Source organism: Rhipicephalus microplus, chromosome 3 (assembly GCF_043290135.1).
Source record: "Rhipicephalus microplus isolate Deutch F79 chromosome 3, USDA_Rmic, whole genome shotgun sequence".
In the NCBI taxonomy this organism is placed as follows: Eukaryota; Metazoa; Arthropoda; class Arachnida; order Ixodida; family Ixodidae; genus Rhipicephalus; species Rhipicephalus microplus.
Window position 1 is genome coordinate 154,878,134 of NC_134702.1, and position 22,545 is coordinate 154,900,678.

At 46.2% G+C, this 22,545-nt stretch overlaps 1 protein-coding gene across 2 annotated transcripts in view; it reads left to right on the forward strand.

The window, feature by feature from the left end:
• LOC119170357 (sphingomyelin phosphodiesterase 4) overlaps positions 1-22,302 on the forward strand; it is a 104,512-nt gene extending 82,210 nt beyond the window's left edge. For both annotated transcript variants that reach the window (XM_037421505.2, XM_037421497.2), the window contains exons 15-16: positions 8,453-8,692; positions 21,230-22,302. In XM_037421505.2, the coding sequence (XP_037277402.2) occupies positions 8,453-8,692; positions 21,230-21,586 (597 nt within the window). In that variant the 3' untranslated portion in view covers positions 21,587-22,302. The remainder of the gene's footprint in view (positions 1-8,452; positions 8,693-21,229) is intronic.
• The last annotated feature ends 243 nt before the right edge of the window (positions 22,303-22,545 follow it).

Below are 22,545 nucleotides of genomic sequence, written 5' to 3' on the forward strand. Positions count from 1 at the left end.
AAGCCAGAGAATGACCACAGAGAGAGAAAAAGAAAACATTTCGAAAGAGAAAAACAAAACGCCATGCCTGCGCGGTAGGCCCAACACTGTCACAGCGAAAGCTAGAAGAGCGACCTTTCAGATCCTTTTCAAAACACTCATTTGGTAACTACTGCAAGCACACTTGCTTGGTACCCACTGGAGATTTAATAATAATTTTTTGGGTAGTAGGCCAGCATTCGCTATGCTACTTCTCGTCATTCTTCTGAGAAGCAGGGTGTTCGCTAAACACTTGCAAGGAATTATGTGCCAATTTTCCATGCAGTGGCTGACGACGATAAGGAATTTTGGCTGAAGTGGGTATACACCACAGTTAATAGGGGAACACGAACAAGCTTTTGTCATGGTTTGGAGCATTGGACGGCCCACTCGTAACACTATTCGCGTTGTGCGACGACTGGTTGTTTTTTCGCTATTGTAAAATGCTTTATAAGTCGTATTAACGTAATTGCTTTCCCGACATCAAGCCTGCCTAAGGCAAGTTTGACAATAATTCACAAGCACCAGTGTAACTCAGTGGTAGAATACTGGGCAGGCACCCAGCGGACCGGGGTTCAAGCCCCACTGTGTCATTGGTGGAAGGTTCTTTTTCTAATTTTTTTTTCTAACAGGCGGCAGTGGCGGACAGCAACAACTTCGCAAGACCCCAGAAGTGATCTCATAACAGCTTCCGCTTTAAAAAAAGACAGGAAAATACAGAAAGACAGGAAAACAACTTAACATGGGGAGAAATTGAATGGCACAGGCTCAGCATAAAAAATAGACAGGAGGGGAATCTCTGCTCCTGTCTGCGCTGCGATTGTGTCACCCCCCGGGGCGGCGGCAAATGTCGTGGCAGCGCCACCTACAGAACCGCGACCGAACTGCCGCGCCGGAGCTGCAGACGCAAGAAGCGTGGAGCCCACTCTTGTCGTCTGCCTGCACACTTACTCTTGCTGCTTAGTGTATTAGGGCATAGGTCAGATACACTCTCTAAATGAGACGGCAAATTGTTACGACGAGTTTTCACTAAGCTAGCCAGAGCCCCTTGGGAGAGAGACCATACCGCGATAGTTTCACAAAGCTGTCGGCAGGTCCTAAACAGGTTTGCTTTCACTCTTTCATGTTTGCATGTGAGGGTAGAAATGGGATACAATATGCTCTAATGAAGAAAAAAAACATACAAGACGACTTTTTCAGATTACAGAAAAATAAGAAATCGGAAGCGGAAAAACAGAAAAAATATTTTTCTGATGTGTCTGCTCTCTTCTGAAGCTTGTGTTATGTTGGAACTTTTTTAGAACCAATCGTTCATGCCAAGCCACAACAACGAAACATGTAAAGCTGAGAACCACGCTTTTTTCATTATGTAGCTTACAGGTATGTTTGGAGGTTGGTAAAATATTGGCTGAAGACTTCCGACTCATGACGAGTATCCTCTACCTTCACTCGTTTGGCGTTGCTTTTATCGGTAATTTCAGCGATATACCGGCCAGTTCTTGGCTTCATTTCTGGGCACGAGTAAGTAAAACCTCCGCTTAAAGTGCCGCTTCAGAATCAAAAGTTCTTCGGCTAGCCAGGGATGTCTGTAAATTTAAACTTAGCGTAGTGTGTCGCCTGCCAACCGTTCCGCTGCGAAAATAGTTTTCCTAGGCGCAGTCGTTTTCCTTCCATTGTCTATCTCCTCTTCATATAGCCCTCGCCGATTCTTGCTACTGTTCTTGGTCAGACAGAGCGTTAAAAAGCCTAACTTAATATTATTTTTTTGCGCAGAATTGATTCATATCTCCAGGAAGTCTCCGCTCTTCTGTTCGAATCAATTTCTGTCTGCTCAAACGTGCTTCTCAATGTCTGTTTTTCTTTCACACACAGTAGCTCTGTATAGCATTGTCATGTTGAAGAACGTGAAAATTATATCCTCAAGTGACACAATGAGTGATTTTAGGCACACACCTAGCTTCGATGACAATCATCTGTTTTTTTTTTTTATTCTACCACTTCATTCCTTTCGTTCTCTAAAGATCATCTCATCCAGCCTAATAAATAAAAATGCTGCCACTAAGACGCTCTACTTGCTTTATTTTCTTTTGGCAAACCATGCCGGTGAAAAACTTTCATAGCTGCATCCAGTAGCATAGTGGAGTTGGTGAGAGGCAAATATATAGCAGACGACACTTGGGTGCGTTGGAGACAGTGAGAGCGCGCATGCTTCTCCCGCATGCTTCTCCCGCAGTGTAAAACCAATACTTCGGTGCGACACCGCAAGGATCGCTGCGTGGAAGTTTACCAACCTCCTCTCCCAGTTCCCCTCTTGTCTTTCTTGCACCGTAGCTCAGCCATTCCTCTGTCTGTCTGTTTCCCTGTTCGTCTGTCTGTCTGCCATCCTATCAAATTAAACCACACGTGCCCACGCCATCTAGTGATCACTTCAAGTGATCCCACTTCTGCACCGAACGTGCCAAAGTGCGCCAAATCATATTTACTGTGCCATCTTGATAATATTTACAGAAATTGCACCAAACTGTGCCAATGTCAGATTTGGGAGCGTCTATTACCGGCAATAGCAACACCGGCGAATCAATACATGTGCATCTTGTTTCGGGACCACTCAAGTCACAATCACGGACTTATTTTATTACGCTGAATAAACAGTGGTCGCGCGTGCGTCCTAAAATCAACAGTGCTACGTTTGGTGCCGACGCAACTTCTTTTGTGCAAGTCTGCTTAACGGCAAAATGCGCTTTCCGCAGGCGCTCATGGCGCTAGTCCTATCGGTAGCGTGAAATGTGGCAGCGATTCAACAGCGGACGTCTTAAGCTCCAGGATTGCTGCTGACAGTTTGTTTGAAAAGTTGCATGGCGTGTAATAAAGCAATTTTCACTAATAACTACACGCTTGCCGCCAGAATGTTTGTCACGTCTATTTCTGGACGTCGTGATCTAATTTTTTGTGCTTCGTGTCCGCGAAAGAACACGTGAATGGTGGGGACGCGTTGACACTCTTCCTCTAATATGCTTTATCCATGCATCATCCTACAGAAGAGTTTTTTCGTAATTCCTTTCACCAGCACATTCGCGTTTATAATCCCTGTGGCGGTAAAAGCCCCTAAAAGACTCTGCCCGGTCGAACTCGTGGTTGCTAGGATCAGAATTGAAAATTCTCGCATGTTTTCTTTTTAAATATCGTCTCATTAGTAAAAGCATGTTTCCTGGCCGAGCAGCCACAATTCGGTTACAATATGTGCAGCTATAGTGGGGCCATTGCTCGCGGCTCTGGTATCGGAAGGCCTGTGATGGGGCTACGCCTTGCCACACTTCCACCTTTAGCTTTCCAAGGTCAATAGCTTACAATTAAAGAAAAAAGTGTACATCACGGCATTGCATACATTGTTTCGTTTTGAAAGGGGGAGGGGGTAGGGGAGGATGCTGCATCGCTTCAAAGGTGCAGTAGCTGGCGTGCGCTATCTCGAGGCATAATGAGACTGCTCGTAAATTTTCTGAGCTGCTAACATCGGTTTTGCGTTTACATAACAGCACGAAAACTGGCGCCTGGAGTGATCATTGTCCCTTCAGCCAACGTTCTTTTGAGTTACACAATATCATATGTAAAAGATACAATTTGTTAGCTTCAGTTAGGCTCTTAGCAAAGAATGCGATACCAACAAATTGTATTGGTATAACAAATGAGGGTCGACGTCTTTCGTGAGAAGCGCTTGTGGCAGGGTTGCCATTTCCAAGGTCCGCGCACTTGCCGCACTCGCAAAAACTTGCTGCACGCGCCTTGTTAGATATCTGGAGACTTGGGTGGCTAGAAACCCCTGGCACATCTCTTGAACGCCGATGCACGTACAGATGGAATCAGACTTGTCTAGAGCACCCAGCCGGCTGCTCCAGCTGGCTTTCTTTTTTTTTCAGAAACATGTAAAGAGAGACTCTGTAATGATACCAAACATTGTCATACTGCGTATTAGGCCCTAGTGCTATAATGTAAGCATCAATGGAAGCTTGTACCTAACGTGATATAGAAGCCGCGGCCAACAACAGTGTCGACAGGCGCGCTGCGCTGCTCTAGACCAGTGTAATATATCTGTACAGCACGAACGACACGTTCGAGTAGACCTCTGAAACGGTGCGAATCGAGGCTCAATGCGTACTCTTATGTGGTCGCTCTAAAAAGCAAAGCACTTTCTGAAGTCTGTTCGCGTTGAGAGTACAAGGTAGAAGGGTATACCAGTTGTAAATAACGCATGCGCCAGCGATCATACCCTTAAAGTCAAAGTTCATAACAACGTCCCCCCTCGCATTCCTAACTCGATCCTTCCTGTCTATTGAGAACAGGTGGCGCATTCTCCTCTGCTTGAGTAACAATCGATGGGAGGCCTGGCACGTGGGGTGATCTTATCCCATCCGACCTCAGTGCAAACTAGATAGGTCGTAAAAGTGGCGTTTCTTGGTCGAGTTGGAAAGGTCAGCTCTTCTTATCTCCGGTCGCGTTCGTCGCCTCCGCTCGTGCACTTTTACCTGTGTGTTAAGCGCACGATGCGCCGGGAGGTGCTATCGATTTGGACATTATACACAAAACATGACAGCCAGTGGCGCAGATAGGGGAGGAGGGGGCACATCGGGAACAAGTATCCCCCCACCTCCGAAATTTTTTTTGCCATGGTATATATAGCGCACATTGGCCTTTTGCCTGCCCCGCCCCTCAGATCAAGGTGCATGATGCCACTATTCTTCCATCAACTGAAGTAGTGCTCCTAAGATGACTGGCTCCATGAAATTTGCAAAGTTTCCTATGAATCTAATTGCTCTTAATCGGGAGACCTCAGTGGCGTCACTGCACTTCACATACTGCAACAGTGCAGTGCCATATAGTGAACATTGTGAGAAGTAAAGGGTGGTTATGGAGGAAAATGGCCTGAGCCACAGTGTAAGGAGCTTCACCTCTATAAAAAAAAAAATTAAAGAAGCGTAGGAAAGTCAGGTGAGAGGTTAAAAGCCTCACCAAATGAGAATCAGCTACGCGCCCTTTAGCCCTGCTTTGACCTTGCCTTGCTCGACTTGGTGCAAGCACTGCGAATTTTTCTTCACCCTGTCTTACTTTAAGTACATGTATCGTGAAATGTTCCTTGTGGAGAAAAAAAATATTAACAGGTCAGGGAGTATACTTCACGTAATGGCACAAAAACTAATATGAAGTAAGACTAACAATCTTACAAAGTTCATTTAAGGGGGGATGCTACACCTTCCGAAAACTCTTTTATTTTTGCGAGTACCTCAGTCAAATTTGGAGAGCCTATGTAGATTTTACTGCTGATTTCAAAAATCTAATTCTTTTTTTGCTGTGACAATTAGTTTTAAAGATATAATGAACTGCGGCTTTTTTCAATTAAGGCCTAATTAGCTAATTAACTGTAACTTGGATGTTGATGTGCAACCTATAGAACCAATTCGGTATGTTCACAGTGTGCAATAAAGTATAAATCATTGTTCTGGGCTATTTCGAAGCAAAGTTGTGGGATGTTGAATATGACATGAAAAATTTCCCCATCTACACTTGAAACAAAAGATCCATTTAGAGAATTTTCTCCAAAAATTATTACAATAAAACTTACTTTACGACACATCCCCTGCATTTATCTTCGAAACAAAAAAGAAATCGTAATGATAACCCAGATAGAACAAGAGATATTGCTCCGGCATAATGGGAAGCACATGAAAATTGTCGTTTTGAGAAATCGAGAAAAAACGTGGGCACACATTTTTATTGCAGAAGATGCAACAAGACAACCTCAAAACGCACCAGAAGCATAGTCTGAATGCATTCTGTGCTCATGCCTCCTCTTCACTAGCTTCCGGAGTTCCAATGAGGCTGTTCTTTTCTTGTTGGAGACAATGCTGCGACGGTGGTCTTTTTCTCTCGCTCTCCTGGCACCAGTACTTGTCGCATTCATGTCCATTTCACCTAAGTTTGCCGTTGCAGAATTCAAATTGCCCGTGTTGAAGCGCAGCACTGCTTCTGCAACAGCTGCTTCAACAGCGAACAGGGACGCATGGTGCTCCTTGGGGGCCAAACTCCAGATTACCGAATGTAGGCTCTCGTTGGAGTTCTGCGTTTTGCCGCGTTCGCACCTCTGAAGCAGGGCTCTTTCCGAAAGCCGGGTATAAACCGGTAGTAATGCCTCTGCCACGTCTTTCGGTAGATTGTAGGCATGCCTGGGGTCGGGCTCACCCTTTGCTTTTGCGGCATTGTGCCGACACCATGAAGTTTCACCAGCTGGGCACAGACTGTGGTCCGAGCATTCATCAGTGGAGGTGACGTGGCGGTATGTGGCCATCACAGCCTTTTGCATCTCGCCCACGTCACCTTCATGCGATTTCAGAGCCCGGCCATAATATGTGCTCAGCCTGGTGATCAGCTCACCTATGAGCCTGCCTTTCCCACCAAGGCCTCTTTTCCCATCGCACTTTTGTTTCTGCACCAGGTTTCTCAATGCGGTGCCCATCCGTTTTTGTACATGATTAATACAGTCTTCCTTCTGCACGTCAATGTAACCATACACCTTGGCGTCTTGTATGGCGCAAAATGTCCTAGAGTCTCCATCAGACAGCATAGTTGTGTAGCGCAGGCCATGGCGTTCAAGCGACCTCTGAAATAGAATTAGAGCCGCCTCCACTTCCATTTGCCCCGCTTTGCTGTTTGTATTTTTTTGGCATTTGTGGTTAGCCTTCCATTCTTGATAGCCCTCACTACTAGGCTTTGGGCCCACCTCGCAGCCTAGGCAAAAGTTGGAAAGAACGACGTAGTCCAACACGTAGCCACTAAATAATTCGATAACTTTGCCCACGCCGATGTGGGAAGAATGGCCTCGCGTCTTCCACGTGCCGTCGTAGCTAACGGCAATATTGCCCCGGTGGCCGAAGCACAAGTCATCATAAATTGTTCTAACCTTTTCCGCACATTCGCTCATAGCGGACTCAGCCGCTCGCGTTGCAGCGGGTGCCAGCGTGTTCTTCAAATGCCGCTGAAACGTCTTGTGGTGCATACCGCGGTGTGAGATGCCCATTGTTGCGAAAATATCGTTCATTTTCGTTTGGCCGTTGCCGGTAGCCACCATCGCCCTCGAAGCGAGAAGATTTACTTCAAACGGATTGCACGTTTTCGTGCCGTTCGCACAGGGCGAAGTCCATTCATTCGCGATCTCGCCGCACCTTTCACACTGCACTAGCACTTTCACGGCAAGTCCGTAGTCCCGATCCCCTCTGACGATCGTAGCCGGTCTGTGGCAGGCTTTGCAACACAAGGCACCCATTATCGCGTTTAGGATATCTAGATGCATAAGCAGATAAGGAGCAGCGTGGTCCGAGTCCTGTGCGGTTGCCTCGCTACAACTCGCGGTGAAAAAGTCAATTTTCCATGCAGTTGCTGGCGCCGATGAAAGCCGGTCGAGCGTCGCTTTCTCCCGGGCATGATTTTCTTCAACTTCGGCGTTTGTCACCACCTTGGCGTCGATTCGTAGTCGTCCGGAGTTCGCTTCACCGTCATCCTCGTCGGAGGCAGCGCGCTCGGTCGCACCATCGCTGAACGGCCGCGGAGCGTCGACACATCGTTCGTCGGAGTCAACCAAGGGCTCTGATGACTTCGTAGACTTTCTCCCACGACCTTTGCGTTTCCTGCGACCAAATGCGTGCACGGTCCGATACTTTTTTGCGTTTCCAGGCATGGCGATACGATCAGAAGCTTCAGAGTGCTCTGCCGATTTCGAGGCGTCACAGTGGTAACCCTTTCAAAATGGCGTCGGGTCGCGTATGCAGGCGCAAGCCGCGAGCTTCCAGCCAACCGGAAAGCGCCATTTCAGTCACGTGCGCCGTTTAGCCAATGGCAGTGAGCGCGGCTCTTCGTCTTTGAGGCCCCGTTTTTCGAGCCGGGGAAACACTCAATGTTGCTTACTGAATAAAAAAAAACAGCTGAAAACGCGTTCTTTCAAACAAGACCAAAATGGCGCCGATCGAGCGCGTAGTTCCCGCGTATCGTAGAGCCGAAACCTGCGCTATTCGCCCTCAATTTAAAGGGCAGGACGCCCGTTTTCGGTTTTTTAAAGTTGAATAACGATAAAAGTTGATGGTATTCGGCTATGAAATTTTGTAAATAGGTGCGCAATGATGTTGGGAACGCGAAAAGAAGGTCCGCGAAAACTCGATTTTATGGCTGATTTTCGGTCCCGAAGTGCCGTGTCCCCCCTTAATTGAGGTTTAGCTGTATTAGTGCCATTTCAGTTTTAGTGTATTTGTGCCATTTCAGTTCCGTGAGATTGTGGTACCACGATAAAAAGTGCCATTGCCTGTAATTGTTTCTTAAATAATAAGCTAATTCCAGTGGCTTCACTACATGCAGTTTCAGTTGTGTAAATGTGCTTGCTTCTGGCTTTTTGCAGCTGAACAAGGATATCGAGCTATCTTCTTTGGCCCTGAACGGGCACGAGCCATTGTCGTTGTTTGCGTCTTCGCGTGATGTCACCGACTCCACCATGGGCCGTAATGGCTTCCAGCAGTGCCTAGACAACACCAAAGCACACAAGTACCAGGGAAATCCTGATACAGAACCAATTCGTAGCTACGAGGTGGTCTTCCTCGTGCGCCTGCTCCATCTTCTGTCCACTGCCATCAACGACAAGGTGAGGGCACCTCAGTGCTGTACACTGCTGCTGCTGCACTTAACCACTATGATGGTCTGGTAGTTAAGGCGCTCGACTTCTTTTCCGAAGGCCGCTGTTCGAATCCTGGCTGCAGGAGCTGCATTTTCGATAGAAGTGGAAATGCTTGAGGCCCATGTACGTAGTTTTAGGTGCACGGTAATGTGCCCAAGGTGGTTGAAAATTTCAGAGCCCTTCATTACGGCATCCCTCACAATTGTATCGTGGTTTTGGGACATTAAACTCCAACAGTCATCATGCTGCTGCAGTGTTAAGTAGCTTGCTACTGTGTGTGCTTTTTGTGCGTAGGCATGTGTGAATGTAACTTTCTTGGTTCAAAGCGAATTATTAAATGGCGTCATAGTGCCTCCATATTCCCACCATTGGTCACGTCTCAAAGAAAAGAAGCTTTGCTATGGATTATCAATGATAATGAAGCAATTATGTGCTTCCCACAGTGACCTACTTTTGGTCAACTGCTTTACTGGTTAAGGGGAGATAAGAGTCGAAAAATCGCGTTTTTAGCCAAATTTCTCATATTTCTGGTTTTTGCTGGATTGTAATCCTCAATCCTTCTTCTATTATCTGTGAAACTTTCCAAACGAAAGTCCCATAGGAAAATTCAAAATAATGTGTACGAAGGCGTCACGGTGGCTCTAAATTTCGCGAATTTCCGCTAATATTAGCCACCTTTGAATGCGGGCTGCGCCCCGTTGCAACGCCACCCGGCGTAGCGACCAGCTGGGAAAGTTGCGTTCAGCCTTCTTCTTACAGCTCCCATACCTGACAGTTTCGTACGTGAGCAAGAAAATATTAAAAAAAACAAAGCTTTGTTACCGCGAGGTTTGAGCGGTTTGAAACGCCCGGCACTGTCAGCCGCATCGTCATTGGCTACCGAGTGATTTTCGGCGGTACGGCGACGACCATCGGCATTTGGTCCATCTGCTTATCTGCGCGTCTACGCATATTTCTGTGATGACAAGTCCAAAAAAGCGCATCGAGAGACCACAGAAGTTTTGAATGAAGCACAAGTTCAAGGGAAAGTGGGGCAAAGCGTGTCGAACGACGGCAATAAAAGAGAACCAGTCTACGTGCGCTAGGCCTAGCGGCGGCATCGACGAGTGCGCGAGCAACAGTGGCTGGGATGAAGGGATTGACGCTACGCTTTCTTTTGTCAGTGCCTCGGAAAAAAGATAGGCTTCTTCGATAAAGATAAAAGACGGTGAGGTTTGTGCTACGACTGTGTTGTGCGACACACTCTTGCTGACGGCACTTGTGGCGGGTGCGGCGTGCCCAGTTTGTGGTAATAAATAACTTGCCAGTTCGGGAGCCGGCAGAAAAGCGCAAGGGACTTTCGTCGCTCCTCGAACTTCATTGTGAAAACGGCGAATGCTTAGTGACTGTACTTTCGTGCTCTTATACGGCGCCGCGTGTTACGGCGAACGGCAGTAGCCAGGCGAGCCAACAGTACGACAAGGGGAGCTCCCAAGATAGTTTCGCCGTAAATGTGAAGACGGTGGGGGCTGCATGTGTTGTCGGCATCAAGCATCAGCAACTGTCGAAATTTTGCTCCATCATTGGACTCGCATAGCCAATACACGACCGAGGATTTTTTACAATAGCCAGGAAAGTGCACACCGCTGCCATGGAAGCTGCGAGTGAAAACTTGCTCCAATCGAGACAGCTGACAAAAAAAGCAGCAGGCGAAACTGATGTGGCTGTTATGTTCGATGGGACTTGGCAGAAGAGGGACCACAAAAGCCACAGTGGTATTGGCACAGCTATCTCCTTAGATACTAGCCTCTGCTTGGACTTTGAGGTCATATCAAATTTCTGCCTGACATGCAGTAGACACAAGGATATGGGCCCTGACGAGGAAGTTTGGCAGGCATTTTAAGGACCAGCCTGCGAAAAAAATCTTTCACGTGCCATTACAACATGGGCAGAAAATAAAAGAGCCAGCCATTCAGAAGCTTCAAGTGTATGACCAGATTGCCATAACAAGCAACAGGGGGAGTCTACGGGATATGTACACCGCAGTATGGGCTTCATACTTTCACTCATGCTCTATAGACAGTGCTGGCAGTAAAACTTTTGTCCTGCAGGAACAGACTCGTGGTGCAAACATAAACGGGCTGAAGTACTTGGGGAACCTGCACCACGCCACACACCTCTTCTGACGAAAGCCCAGGGATTGGCTGTTCTGCCGATTTATAAGCGACTGACCGATAAAAAGCTCTTTGCTCAATGCATTCAAGGGAAAACCAAAAATGCGTCAGAATCCCTGAACAGCAAGATATGGGTACTTTGCCTCAAGACCTAGTTTGTCTCCCAAACAGTTGTCGTGACTGCCGCAGCTATCGCAATCCTGTGGTTCAATAGGGGTCATGCTAGTTTCGAGCACATCCTGGAAGAGCTGAACATACTCCCATCTAGGGATCTAGTTTCTTTTAGCGATTTCAGCGATGTGAAGCACATGAAGATGATGTTCGGGCGTTTGACAGCAGAAGCAAGGGCCCACTTTCGTCGTGGAGTGAAAAGGGCACGGCTCAAAGAGTGTGCTCGCAAGGACCGTGAAGACACAACCTATGCTGCTGGACAGTTTTAATAACTTGCAGTGCTTCTCGAAGTTCTGTTGAACATTATGGCCAAAGATTATGCATTTCTGACAACTCTATGGTAAAAAAGTAATGTTTCAAACTTTCAAATGCATGTTTCTCTTTTTGCAGTTTTGTGTGATCTGTGCTGCTTATGCACACTAGTTAGTATATGTAAAATTGTCAGAACTCTACGAAATTTTGCACATAGCATGATGAAGGCCTGCAGAGTGCAAGTATCTATTTTTATTTCCAATGCTGCTTAGTTATGTTTTTCAATATACTACATAACATTGAAAGCCCTTGGTAACTGGAGCCATGATAGATTTTTCTATTTTATTATTGTATTTTACCTGTTTACACATGAATCTTGTATAGTTTTCTGCACTCTATAGTTCCAAAGGATCATAGTGAGCTATATCTGCATGCTTTATCTCGAAGTTTTATTGGTCAGAATTGTAGCATAACAATGGCCATAATTTCCCAGTATCTGATCTGCAGAAATAAAACCGAACATGCTATATGAAAATAAATGACATACTTGAAAGGAGGAGGAAAAGCTTTTTTAGAATGCCAATTTGTGTTCAATTAAGACTCTTATTAAAGAAAATTATTTTCTGAGTAGGAACACATCTACTAAACAAGACATTGTTGCAATATGCATTGTTGGTGACCCTCAGTCACCATTATAGTCGAAAACCTGCGTGGGTTACGTAACCCTTGTCGATGATTGGGCATTTCCAGCTGAGCAAAGCTGTGGCGAAGACTCGGGACACACCTTTAAGGCCACATTCACACTTGAGAAGTGAAGCCAAATCGAAAAAGGCAGAATGGACAGAAAATCATGACCGCACGCGTTGAAAATGTTCAAATTTGTTCTGATGCTACCACCGCCGCTGCCGTCGCTACCTCGAGAAGTAATTCGAGTTTGCCTGCTAAATTACGCACTAAATTTCGAACCGAATTCTAGTTAATCACGCAAAGTACTTAAAAGAAACAGCTTGCACCTTTTCAAACATTGTTTCGGGAGATGCGCGAGCAGGAACGACACGAGCGAATGCACTGGCAGTGGCCGCGACGTATTCAGCTGGCTGTACACAAGCAGACGAAGCACGTTGGGGCATGCCAACACTCAGCCGCTGCACCATCTACTTCCAGTGTTCTCGGTGATCATAATTTAAACCAGGCTCTCAATGAATGTGTCCTCTTTTAGTCTGTCAAGCTTTGTCATGCTGTATGGGTAGTTTGGAATTTGAGCTGATGGGAGCTGATGCGATTTGAACTGATGAAACGCCTTTGTCACCGTGTTGAATCTGCGGCCGGCTAGTTAGATCGCAGGATTTGAGCTAGCGGAAAGCGTATACGCTTTCGCGTGGCGGAAAAGTGGGTCTTGGACCGATTTTTTTCGTTCCGACCTCGCAGCATTGTCTTCAGGACGCTTAGGTGGCGAAGCGAGTGAATTTTCAGTGAGTTTTATTGCTCTCAGTTTCTTCGAGGCCCAGTGTGAATGCAGCCTAAATGTCTCTTATGTGCACGCCTATGTAGAATAGTTTCAAAAGGAAATAGCATATTGGTAAGTGCTTTATTTGAGTAGAACACTGCTATTACATTCCCCACTGATGCGTATTTTCGGCTGCTAGCTTGTTTTAAAGGGGGAAGACGGATCTTTGGGACCTAAAAATCGCGAAAAAAAACTTTTTTTTTCAATGGCATTTTTAAATTCTGCAAGCATTTTTACATGTGCGTGCCAATTTTCAGACTCCAGAAAGTGATAATTTACTTATTATATCATTACAAAGAGGACTCGCGAGCTTGCACAGAATCTGACGAAAAATACTTCTTTCGCGACGCAGAGCTACCGTTTGCCCAACGCCATAGCCGCGATCTAGGTCTCGTTCGAAAGCGCATTTCTTCATCTTCACATTTCCACTCAAACAGCCTTGCTTCGCTCATTGGTTGCTGAAAAGAGCGACCGAAAAAAAATCTAAATATGTGACGCTATTAGTTATTAAGTGCACGTGACCACAAGGTGGCCACTTCATTGGTTGATTGGACTCTCATAGTCTGCTCGGTGCGTCAACGCGCGAACAACTTTTTCTGCTGCCACACCACCTGTGCTTTGACTAGCGTGCTCCGATCGAAGTTGTTACAATGCCTGGATCATCGCAAAAGTTTTATACCTGTCATAAGTTCGGTAAAAAAAAAAAGAAAAAAAAGGCTCAGGCGAACAACTTCAAGGCACGTCTCTTGGCAAGTAGCATCAACAAAGAATGGGATGGGTCACCCGCCGATGCAAGCCTGACGACTTGCCAGCCTGTGACGTTCCCAAACCTGACGCATCGCCGGCATATCCATCATTGGAACGTGCAGATGAACATTGCGCACATCGAGACTCCACGACCCCTATCTCGTCCGCCGACAGCGAAGGAATCCCCGAGGCACCCAAGACAGTCGACGGGGAGTTAGGACCAGTGGCTCCACTGGCCACCGACGCTTCGCAAAGCAGCGGCCGCCTCCGCCGTGACACAACCTTGCTAACGGAATCGGAGCTGCAGGTACGGTGCGCAAAAGCCAATTCAAGGCTGCAGGCACTGCATAGACGGCCGTGTCGAAGAGAAAATTTGAGTTTTTGAAGAATGACGCATCGGCCGGCGCAGCTCCCCCGGAGCCAAGCGAAGAGGAGGCAAGTTTTTTGATTGCCGGTCGTGGCTGCATCGGTCAACTGCTCGATGCCATGAGATGTTAAATTTGCAACGGAAGCGTCAGTATTTACAGACAGGACAGACAATACGGCCTTGCCGTGAAAATGTGTGCATGTTGCCTGAACTGTGGCGACATTGCGCATGTGTAGAGCTTTCGCGAGTGGATAGCGCTCGGAAAGTGAATTCGTTCATTGTCAATATGCTCGCCACTCGAGCCACGCAGGCTACTGGGAACCGTCAAGCGGCTATGAATGATATATTTTCGACCATGAATATATCTCATCGCCGACTTCACAAGGAAACGTGGCAGGGATATGTGAAGCAGAAATTTACACCTGCTGCTAAACGCATGGCCGAAAAAGTGATTGGCGAGTGAGCAAGTACAGTTCGCGAGTGCAGTTCACGAGCTGTACAAGGAGCTGCATAGTCACTATGCCGACAGTATTGCAGTCTCGACAGTATTGCAGTCTTGCCGGGTGTGAGTGTCTACCGAAGGACAGCGACCCGGCATATCAGGCTTGGCAGGACAGCCAGGTGTGCCAAAAAAAATAGTACAAAAAAAGCTGGCGAAATGGAAGTTCAGGCAGCTGTGCCCCTCTTTGAGAGGTCCCTAAAAAGAATGGCCTGAAGTACACAACAATCTTGTCAGATAGTGACAGCCGCACCTTTCTAGCCTTGCAAGAAGCGGAAGTCTACAGCTTCACAAAAGGACTAAAAGAGGACTATTTGAATCACGTCCAAAAGCGTATGGGCACTGTGCTACGCAATTTAGTAGGAAGACAAAAAGGATGTGCTTATGAAACCCTTGGAGGAAGGGGAATGCTCATTGGTGACATCATCACAAGGTTGAGTTCTTAATACGGCTGGGCGCTTAAATCTCACAAAAGAGATGTTGACGGCATGCAGAGAGCTGTGATGGCGACTTACTATCACATCACTTATAATGATAGTGAGTTGAATCACAGCCTGTGTCCCACAGGTCCAGACTCTTGGTGCCGGCAGTACATAGCTTTTGCCAAAGGGAAGCCAGCTCCGAGGCACCATTACAATTTGCCTCAACATGTGTGCAAGGCTCTTCTGCCAGTATATGAGCGCCTGTCTGTTAAAGTACTTCTAGAAAGGTGCCAAGGAGGTAAAACCCAGAATAGCAATAAAAGCCTTCATTCTATGATCTAGGCTTTGGCATCTAAGCAGCGCCATGCTTCACTGTTTGCGGTTGAAGCTGCAGTTGCGAAAGCAGTAATGAAATTTAATGGCAACAACTTCAGAACGTCAAGAGGCATCCTCGACGAAATCTCAACCCCAACCCCTCAAGCTTCAGATGAATGACCTAGAAGAACAGGTGGCTAGTGGCTGACACAAACTGCCAGCGTGCTTCGAGCGAAAAGCAAGCACTAAAGAAGTGCCACCGCAGTGCTAAGTACCCGTGAGGTTATGGCAGCTAGAGCAATAATTCCTTTTGCAATAGAAGCCTGTACGTGTGTAGAATGCCAGTATGGAAATGGAATTTAGAAAACAAGCCTTTTCAATTACTTATCAAATTTGTAATAGCATACCAACTGCTTTTTCAGAGTGTAAAATTCAATCTGCCCTAAAATAACTGAAAAGCCAAGTAAAATAAACTATTTCCATTATTTCAATCTTCAATCATTATTCTATGTTGCCATATCATAAATGTTGCTTTTAATTAGGCACTTTTTTTCTAATGAGGCTTTAAACATCATCATCATCATCATCAGCCTGTCTACGTCCACTGCAGGACAAAGGCCTCTCCCATGTTCCGCCAGTTAGCCCGGTCCTGTGCTTGCTGTTGCCAATTTATACCCGCAAACTTCTTAATCTCATCTGCCCACCTAACCTTCTGTCTCCCCCTACCCCGCTTCCCTTCTCTGGGAATCCAGTTGGTGACCCTTAATGACCAGCGGTTATCCTGTCTACGTGCTACATGCCCGGCCCATGTCCATTTCCTCTTCTTTATTGCAGCTATGATATCCTTAACTCCCGTTTGTCCCCTAATCCACTCTGCTCTCTTCTTGTCTCTTAAGGTTACACCTACCATTTTTCTTTCCATTGCTCGCTGCGTCGTCCTCAATTTAAGTTGAACCCTCTTTGTGAGTCTCCAGGTTTCTGCTCCGTAGCTAAGTACCGGCAAGATACAGCTGTTATATACCTTCCTCTTGAGGGACAGTGGCAATCTACGTGTCATAATTTGAGAGTGCCTGCCGAATGTGCTCCACCCCATTCTTATTCTTCTAGTTACTTCAATCTCGTGGTTAGGCTCTACGGTTATTACCTGCCCTAAATAGACAGTCTTTTACAACTTCAAGTGCACTATTACCTATCGCAAAGCGCTGCTCCTTTCCGAGGTTGTTGTACATTACTTTCGTTTTCTGCAGAATAATTTTAAGACCCACCTTTCTGCTCTCCTTGTCTAACTCCGTAATCATGAGTTGCAATTCGTCCCCTGAGTTACTCAGCAATGCAATGTCATCGGCGAAGCGCAGGTTACTGAGGTACTCTCCATTAACTCTTATCCCTAACTGTTCCCATTCTAGGCTTCTGAAAACGTCCTGTAAGCACGCAGTGAATAGCATTGGGGAGATTGTGTCCCCCTGCCTTACACCCTTCTTTATTGGTATTCTGTTGCTTTTTTTATGAAGCACTATGGTAGCAGTTGATCCCCTGTAGATTTCTTCCAGAATGTTTATATATATTTCATCTACACCCTGATTCCGCAGTGTCTGCATGACGGCTGATATTTCTACTGAATCAAACGCCTTCTCGTAATCTATGAAGGCTATGTATAGTGGTTGGTTATACTCTGAGCATTTCTCTATTACCTGATTGATAGTATGAATGTGGTCAATTGTTGAGTAGCCTGTTCTAAATCCTGCTTGTTCCTTTGGTTGATTGAATTCTAATGTTTTCTTTACTCTGCTAGCAATTACCTTTGTAAATAGCTTGTATACTACAGAGAGCAAGCTGATCGGCCTGTAATTCTTCAAGTCCTTGTCATCTCCTTTCTTATGTATTAAGATGATGTTAGCGTTCTTCCAAGACTCTGGTACTTTTCCCGTCAGGAGACACCTCGTAAATAGAGTGGCTAGTTTTTCTAACACAATCTGTCCTCCATCTTTCAGCAGATCTGATGTTACTTGATCCTCACCAGCAGCTTTGCCTCTGTGCATGCTCTCCAAAGCTTTTCTGACTTTACCGGTGGGGTGTCGTCTGGGTTACTGCTAGTTCTTATAGTATTAAGGTCGTGGTTGTCTCGGCTACTGTACAGATCTCTGTAAAACTCCTCCGCTATTTTAACTATCCTATCCATATTGGTAGTTAATTTGCCTTCTTTGTCCCTTAGTGCATACATCCGCCTTTTGCCTATCCCAAGTTTCCTCTTCACTGCTTTGACGCTTCCTCCGTTTTTCAGAGCGTGCTCAATTCTCTCCATGTTATACCTTCTTACATCGCATACTTTACGACTATTAATCAGCTTCGAAAGCTCTGCCAGTTCTATTTTGTCTGTTGTACTTGACACTTTCATGATTTGACGCTTCTTAATTAGGTTCTTCGTTTCCTGGGAAAGCTTGCCGGTGTCCTGTCTAGCTACCCAGCCTCCAACTTCCACTGCACACTCCGTGATGATACTCGCCAGATTATCATTCATTGTATCTACGCTAAGGTTGGTTTCCTCGCTAAGAGCAGAGTACCTGTTCTGCAGTGACACTCTGAATTCCTGTACTTTCCCTCTCAGTGCTAGCTCATTGATTTGCTTCTTGCGTATCAGTTTCTGTCGTTCCTTCTTCAAGTCTAGGCGGACTCGAGCCCGTACCATTCTATGGTCACTGCATCTTACCTTGCCAACCACTTCCACATCCTGCACGACTCCTGGGTGTGCAGTCATTATAAAGTCTATTTCGTTCTTATTTACGCCATTAGGGCTCCTCCATGTCCACTTGCGGTTTTCTCGTTTTCGGTAGAAGGTATTCAAAATACGCAGATTATTGCGTTCTGCGAATTCTACTAGTAGCTCTCCCCTGGCGTTTCTAGTGCCGATGCCATAATCTCCTACTGCCTGGTCTCCAGCCTGCTTCTTCCCTACCTTTGCATTAAAGTCGCCCATTACTATAGTATACTGTGTTTTCACCTTACTCATTGCCGATTCCACGTCTTCATAGAAGCTTTCAACTGAAGCGTCATCATGGCTGGATGTAGGCGCGTAAGCCTGTACTACCTTCATTTTGTATCTTTTATTCAGTTTAACCACAATGCCTACCCCCCTTTCATTAATGCTATAGTAATCCTCTATGTTGCCAGCTATGTTTCTGTGAATTAGGAACCCTACTCCCAGTTCTCTTCTGTCTGCCAAGCCCCGATAGCAAATGACGTGCCCATTCTGTAGCACAGTATAGGCCTCATCTGTCCTCCTAACCTCACTCAGCCCTATTATATCCCATTTAATGCCTTCTAGCTCCTCGAATAATACAGCTAGACTTCCCTCACTAGATAACGTTCTAACGTTAAACGTTGCTAGGTTCAAGTTCCAATGGTGGCCTGTCCGTATCCAGAGATTCCTAGCACCCTCTGCTGCTTTGCAGATCTGACCACCGCCGTGGTCAGTTGCTCCGCAGCTGGTGGGGACTGAGGGCCGTGAGTTAATTGACGAATGCCTACGGGAGGGGGTGGCCAGGTACTGCACCAGGGTGGCCAATCCTTCTCTGGTGAGATCATCGGTGCGTACCGGCTTTAAGCCGGTACGATCAGACAGTAGTGGGAATGCTCCATGCATTCCCACTACTTAAACAATGGCCTTAAACAATGGGGGTTAAACTTGCATTATCTTAGGAATGAGATGAGTTACAGGAAAAGTAATTGCACATTTGAAATGAGCAGAAAAAACTGCATAGGCCTGTGCAGTTTCATCAAGATCAATGAATAAATAAAGAAAAAGTGTCTAAAATGAATCTGCCCCCTTAATTGGTCCCAAAATAGTTCCCATAGGATCCCATGCATTGCAAATCTCGCCGTTACGCCGCAACTGTGGTGCCTTCTGACATGATGCGTCACAACTTGGCTCACCGAACCCAGCAGGTTACCGCCAGTTTAATTTGACTTTTGACAGTCTTAGCCTGGCTTGGCTACAGAACTGGCTGCAAACAGCTGCAGGTGAGTTGGAGAGGCCACCACTAGATTACCATCTGTGAAAAGTGCTATCACCGTCATCTCTGTGCTGACAACAGAAGTTTCACTACAGAATGACAAAAGTAAATGACAGTCAGCCTTCTTATGCAAGCACTGCTGCACGCTGACAGAAGTGCAGCCTTTTAAGTTATTGAAAAACGCGGTGCTTTCTTTCTTTTTTTTTTTCAGTGGTGCTTTCCAGTCAGCGAAAAAGTAGGCAGTCTACTATACTCAATTTTAAATGTAGAGCATTTCTTAGTCGCGCAATGTCACGCGTCGGCGGCGATGGGGTGTGTCCACACCCCCACTACGCATGCTCGTGCCTTGTGTATTGTGCCTCATGCTTGCATCTCGTGCCAACTGTTTCCTCCCCCCCTCTCTCGTCTCGCAAAGCTATTGCAGGCAGAGTCTGCGAGTAAAAGCTGACTGCTCAGGCTGCGCAACCGTTCACTGGCCACTCCGTATATGTAGGCTCTCGATCGCACATCAGCAAATCATTGGTACAAACAACTGGGCTGGCATAGCTGTTCCCTCAGATGAAGAGTACAGCCCTCCTCATCGCTCTCCTACCATTCAATGTCCAGTGTGCTAGCGAGAGGTCAGTTGAGGTGGGAAGGAGCTGAGTATCTGTTCCATTAGATTAGTGCTGTCAAGGCTCATCATTTGTTTTCTGTGTGCATTGAGTGGCGTGTCTCAGGTCAGTGGTAGTGATAGGATTGCTCTGCCAAACTTCGACCAGCTGGATTATAGTCTGTATCATAATCGCGGCTCAATGAATTTTGGGGTGATACGAATTTTTCTGTAATCCTGGCGAAGACTCATTAGTCAACAAAATTCTAGAGTATGGTCATTGTGAAACCATTTTTTATGCCACATTGTTTTATACAAACTCACTCTGCCTCGCAGATACAAACAGATTGGCTTGTGTTTGTTTCCTTCTCTGCGGGCACTGGCTCATGCTGCTGCCCTTCGGAGTCCTGTTTTGTTCAGACCTGCTTGTCACTTCGAAGTAAGTCATGCCCCACAAGTGAAAGCTCTTCTAACGTGAAGCTGGAAATCCTACGAAAAGTTAGCAAAGATCCAAAAAGGAAGCAGATGAATTTGGGGAGGAGCTAGGCCTCGCAACATCACCATGCACTATGTAGGGTGTCCTGACCGAATTACGAACGTACTTTCCTTCAGTGTCCGAAGAAGCATATGCTTCCAAGAGAGACTGACTAACTAACAGCACTACATTATGACGAGCTAATTAAGAATGCTTATTAAGAAAGTGCAAGAACATTCCTGTATGTACGTCTCGCAGCTGAATTGTAGATCTTCCATGATCTTGCGTGGAAGCCACATTGTCTCGGTGGGCACGTTCGCAGGGGATGCACTTTGGAGAACTTTGGCGTGTATCACGGCATAGGCTCTGTTTCTGTTGGTGCCTTGATGTGATATGGCCTTCGAAATTTTTTTAAGAGCTCTATTGTAACACTTCTGATTCTGATTGAAGCCTGCTGGACACCACCCACATCATTGCTTGGAACTGGGTCTCTCCTGTTAGGATGTTGAACTACTTTGCATAGTATATTCCTTGACAATCATATTTAGGGCCGTCAGATACAGGTGACCACGCTCATGCCCATTACTTCTGCCATTTTTCACTAACTTGAACTGGTTGTATCAGTGGGATTCCGACATGGCATTGTATGTTTGTGTATCTCTTTAACAGTGAAGCTTCTGGTCGAGGCTTTCATTTGTGAGGACATTCTTAGATCTTAGAGGGATTCACCCTCAGAAAATGGGTAAATCCCACTGTCGAGATATGTCACAGCTCCCACTACTCGTACAACTCACCGCTGCACCCATTACTGCTTCCCCCACTCCTCCCACTTCTGTCACCAAGTTTATGCCATACCATTCTTGCTTTATCCCCACTTCATTCAACCTACTTCATTCTACTTCATTCAAGCTCCACTGCACGCCACCAGGTTTACAGTTTCATCAGTGTCAGCTAAGTGGAGCAGGCTGACTTTTATTTTTTTGTTCTGATGCAGTATGGACCCCAGCTGCAATTCCTGTACAGCAGCCCCCACTTTGTTGGCCATGTGGCGCGTCTACTGCTGCAGCCACCAGCTGTCTACACTGAGGTCATCAAGAGGGGTGTCGGCGTACCGTACACGTACCGGCAGCACGAGCTGCCCGCCCGCGTCCGCCTACGGTCGTTGGCTAAAAAGCAGTACCTCGTCTACTTGTGTGCCGTGGTATTCTTTGGCTACACTTGGGACTACAGCCCCTTCCTAGTCTGTTTTATTGTGCTGGAGTGCATCTGCGCCAGCCTGCTCCTCAGGGCGGCATGGTCCTGGGGAATGCAACATCTGCGATGGCAACAACCGCACCAGGCTCTGGGCTGAGTTGCCCTAGCCACCATTCCTAGCGAGAGTTTTTTATGTGGTTACGTCAAGTCAGTCGGTGCAGCAGTGGCTGCAAACCTTCACATGTGCAGCATGGCGCCAAACTTTATCAGCAGTGCCTAGGGACTGGAAAGCAGTGAAAAGGTTTGGAGTCTTCTTTAAAGAAAACTTAGCAGATGTGTATCCTTGCCCGCATGAAAAAGATAGTTTGCAGTCTGTGTTTGCATACTTTTCAACACCTGTAGAAGCAGTGATCGGTGAATGTAAGAGCAAGCAGCGTGTTTAAAGGGCTTCCATATGGTTTCAACTTTTCAAAGCGAACCCAACCAAGAGGGCTTGGGCATTTCGCTCGTACTCTTAGCATTTATTTGCACACTCACAGTGTTGTTGCATTACTTCGTATGACCTGCTGACGCATTTCTAAGGAGAGCATCCTCGTATATTACTACGGCTGAGTACTTTGAGGCTTTTGGTTTGCGTTAAGTTATGCTGCTACATTCTGTATAGAAGTTATTCTTCCCAGTACCGTTACTCAGAAGATATGCAAAGTGTTTAATGTAGCCATGGTGCAGATTCCTTACATGGGGCAAGTGCCACTGATATTCAGTTGGTTTAAGCGGTGATAGCTGGAACTTAGCCAATCACTGTTAATGTCGTGCTAAAAATGGTACTTGTTCAAGCTGACAATGAATAAAATGTTTCCATTGCTTTTACAAGTTGTTTCATGTTTTTTTTTTTCATGCAGGCTTGTGCCATTGAATGTTGCTTGTTCCGGAATTGAAGCCAGCGATACATTTTTCATCGCTTGTGACAGGGAAACCTGTACAGCTTCAGGGTATACGATATTGGCAGCAACAAAGATGCACCAGTTTTGTGGAATCCGAAATGTAGAATAAGACTTTAAACAAGAACATAAATGAAAGTGCAGTCAAACACAAGTTGATGTCCTTGCTCGCATA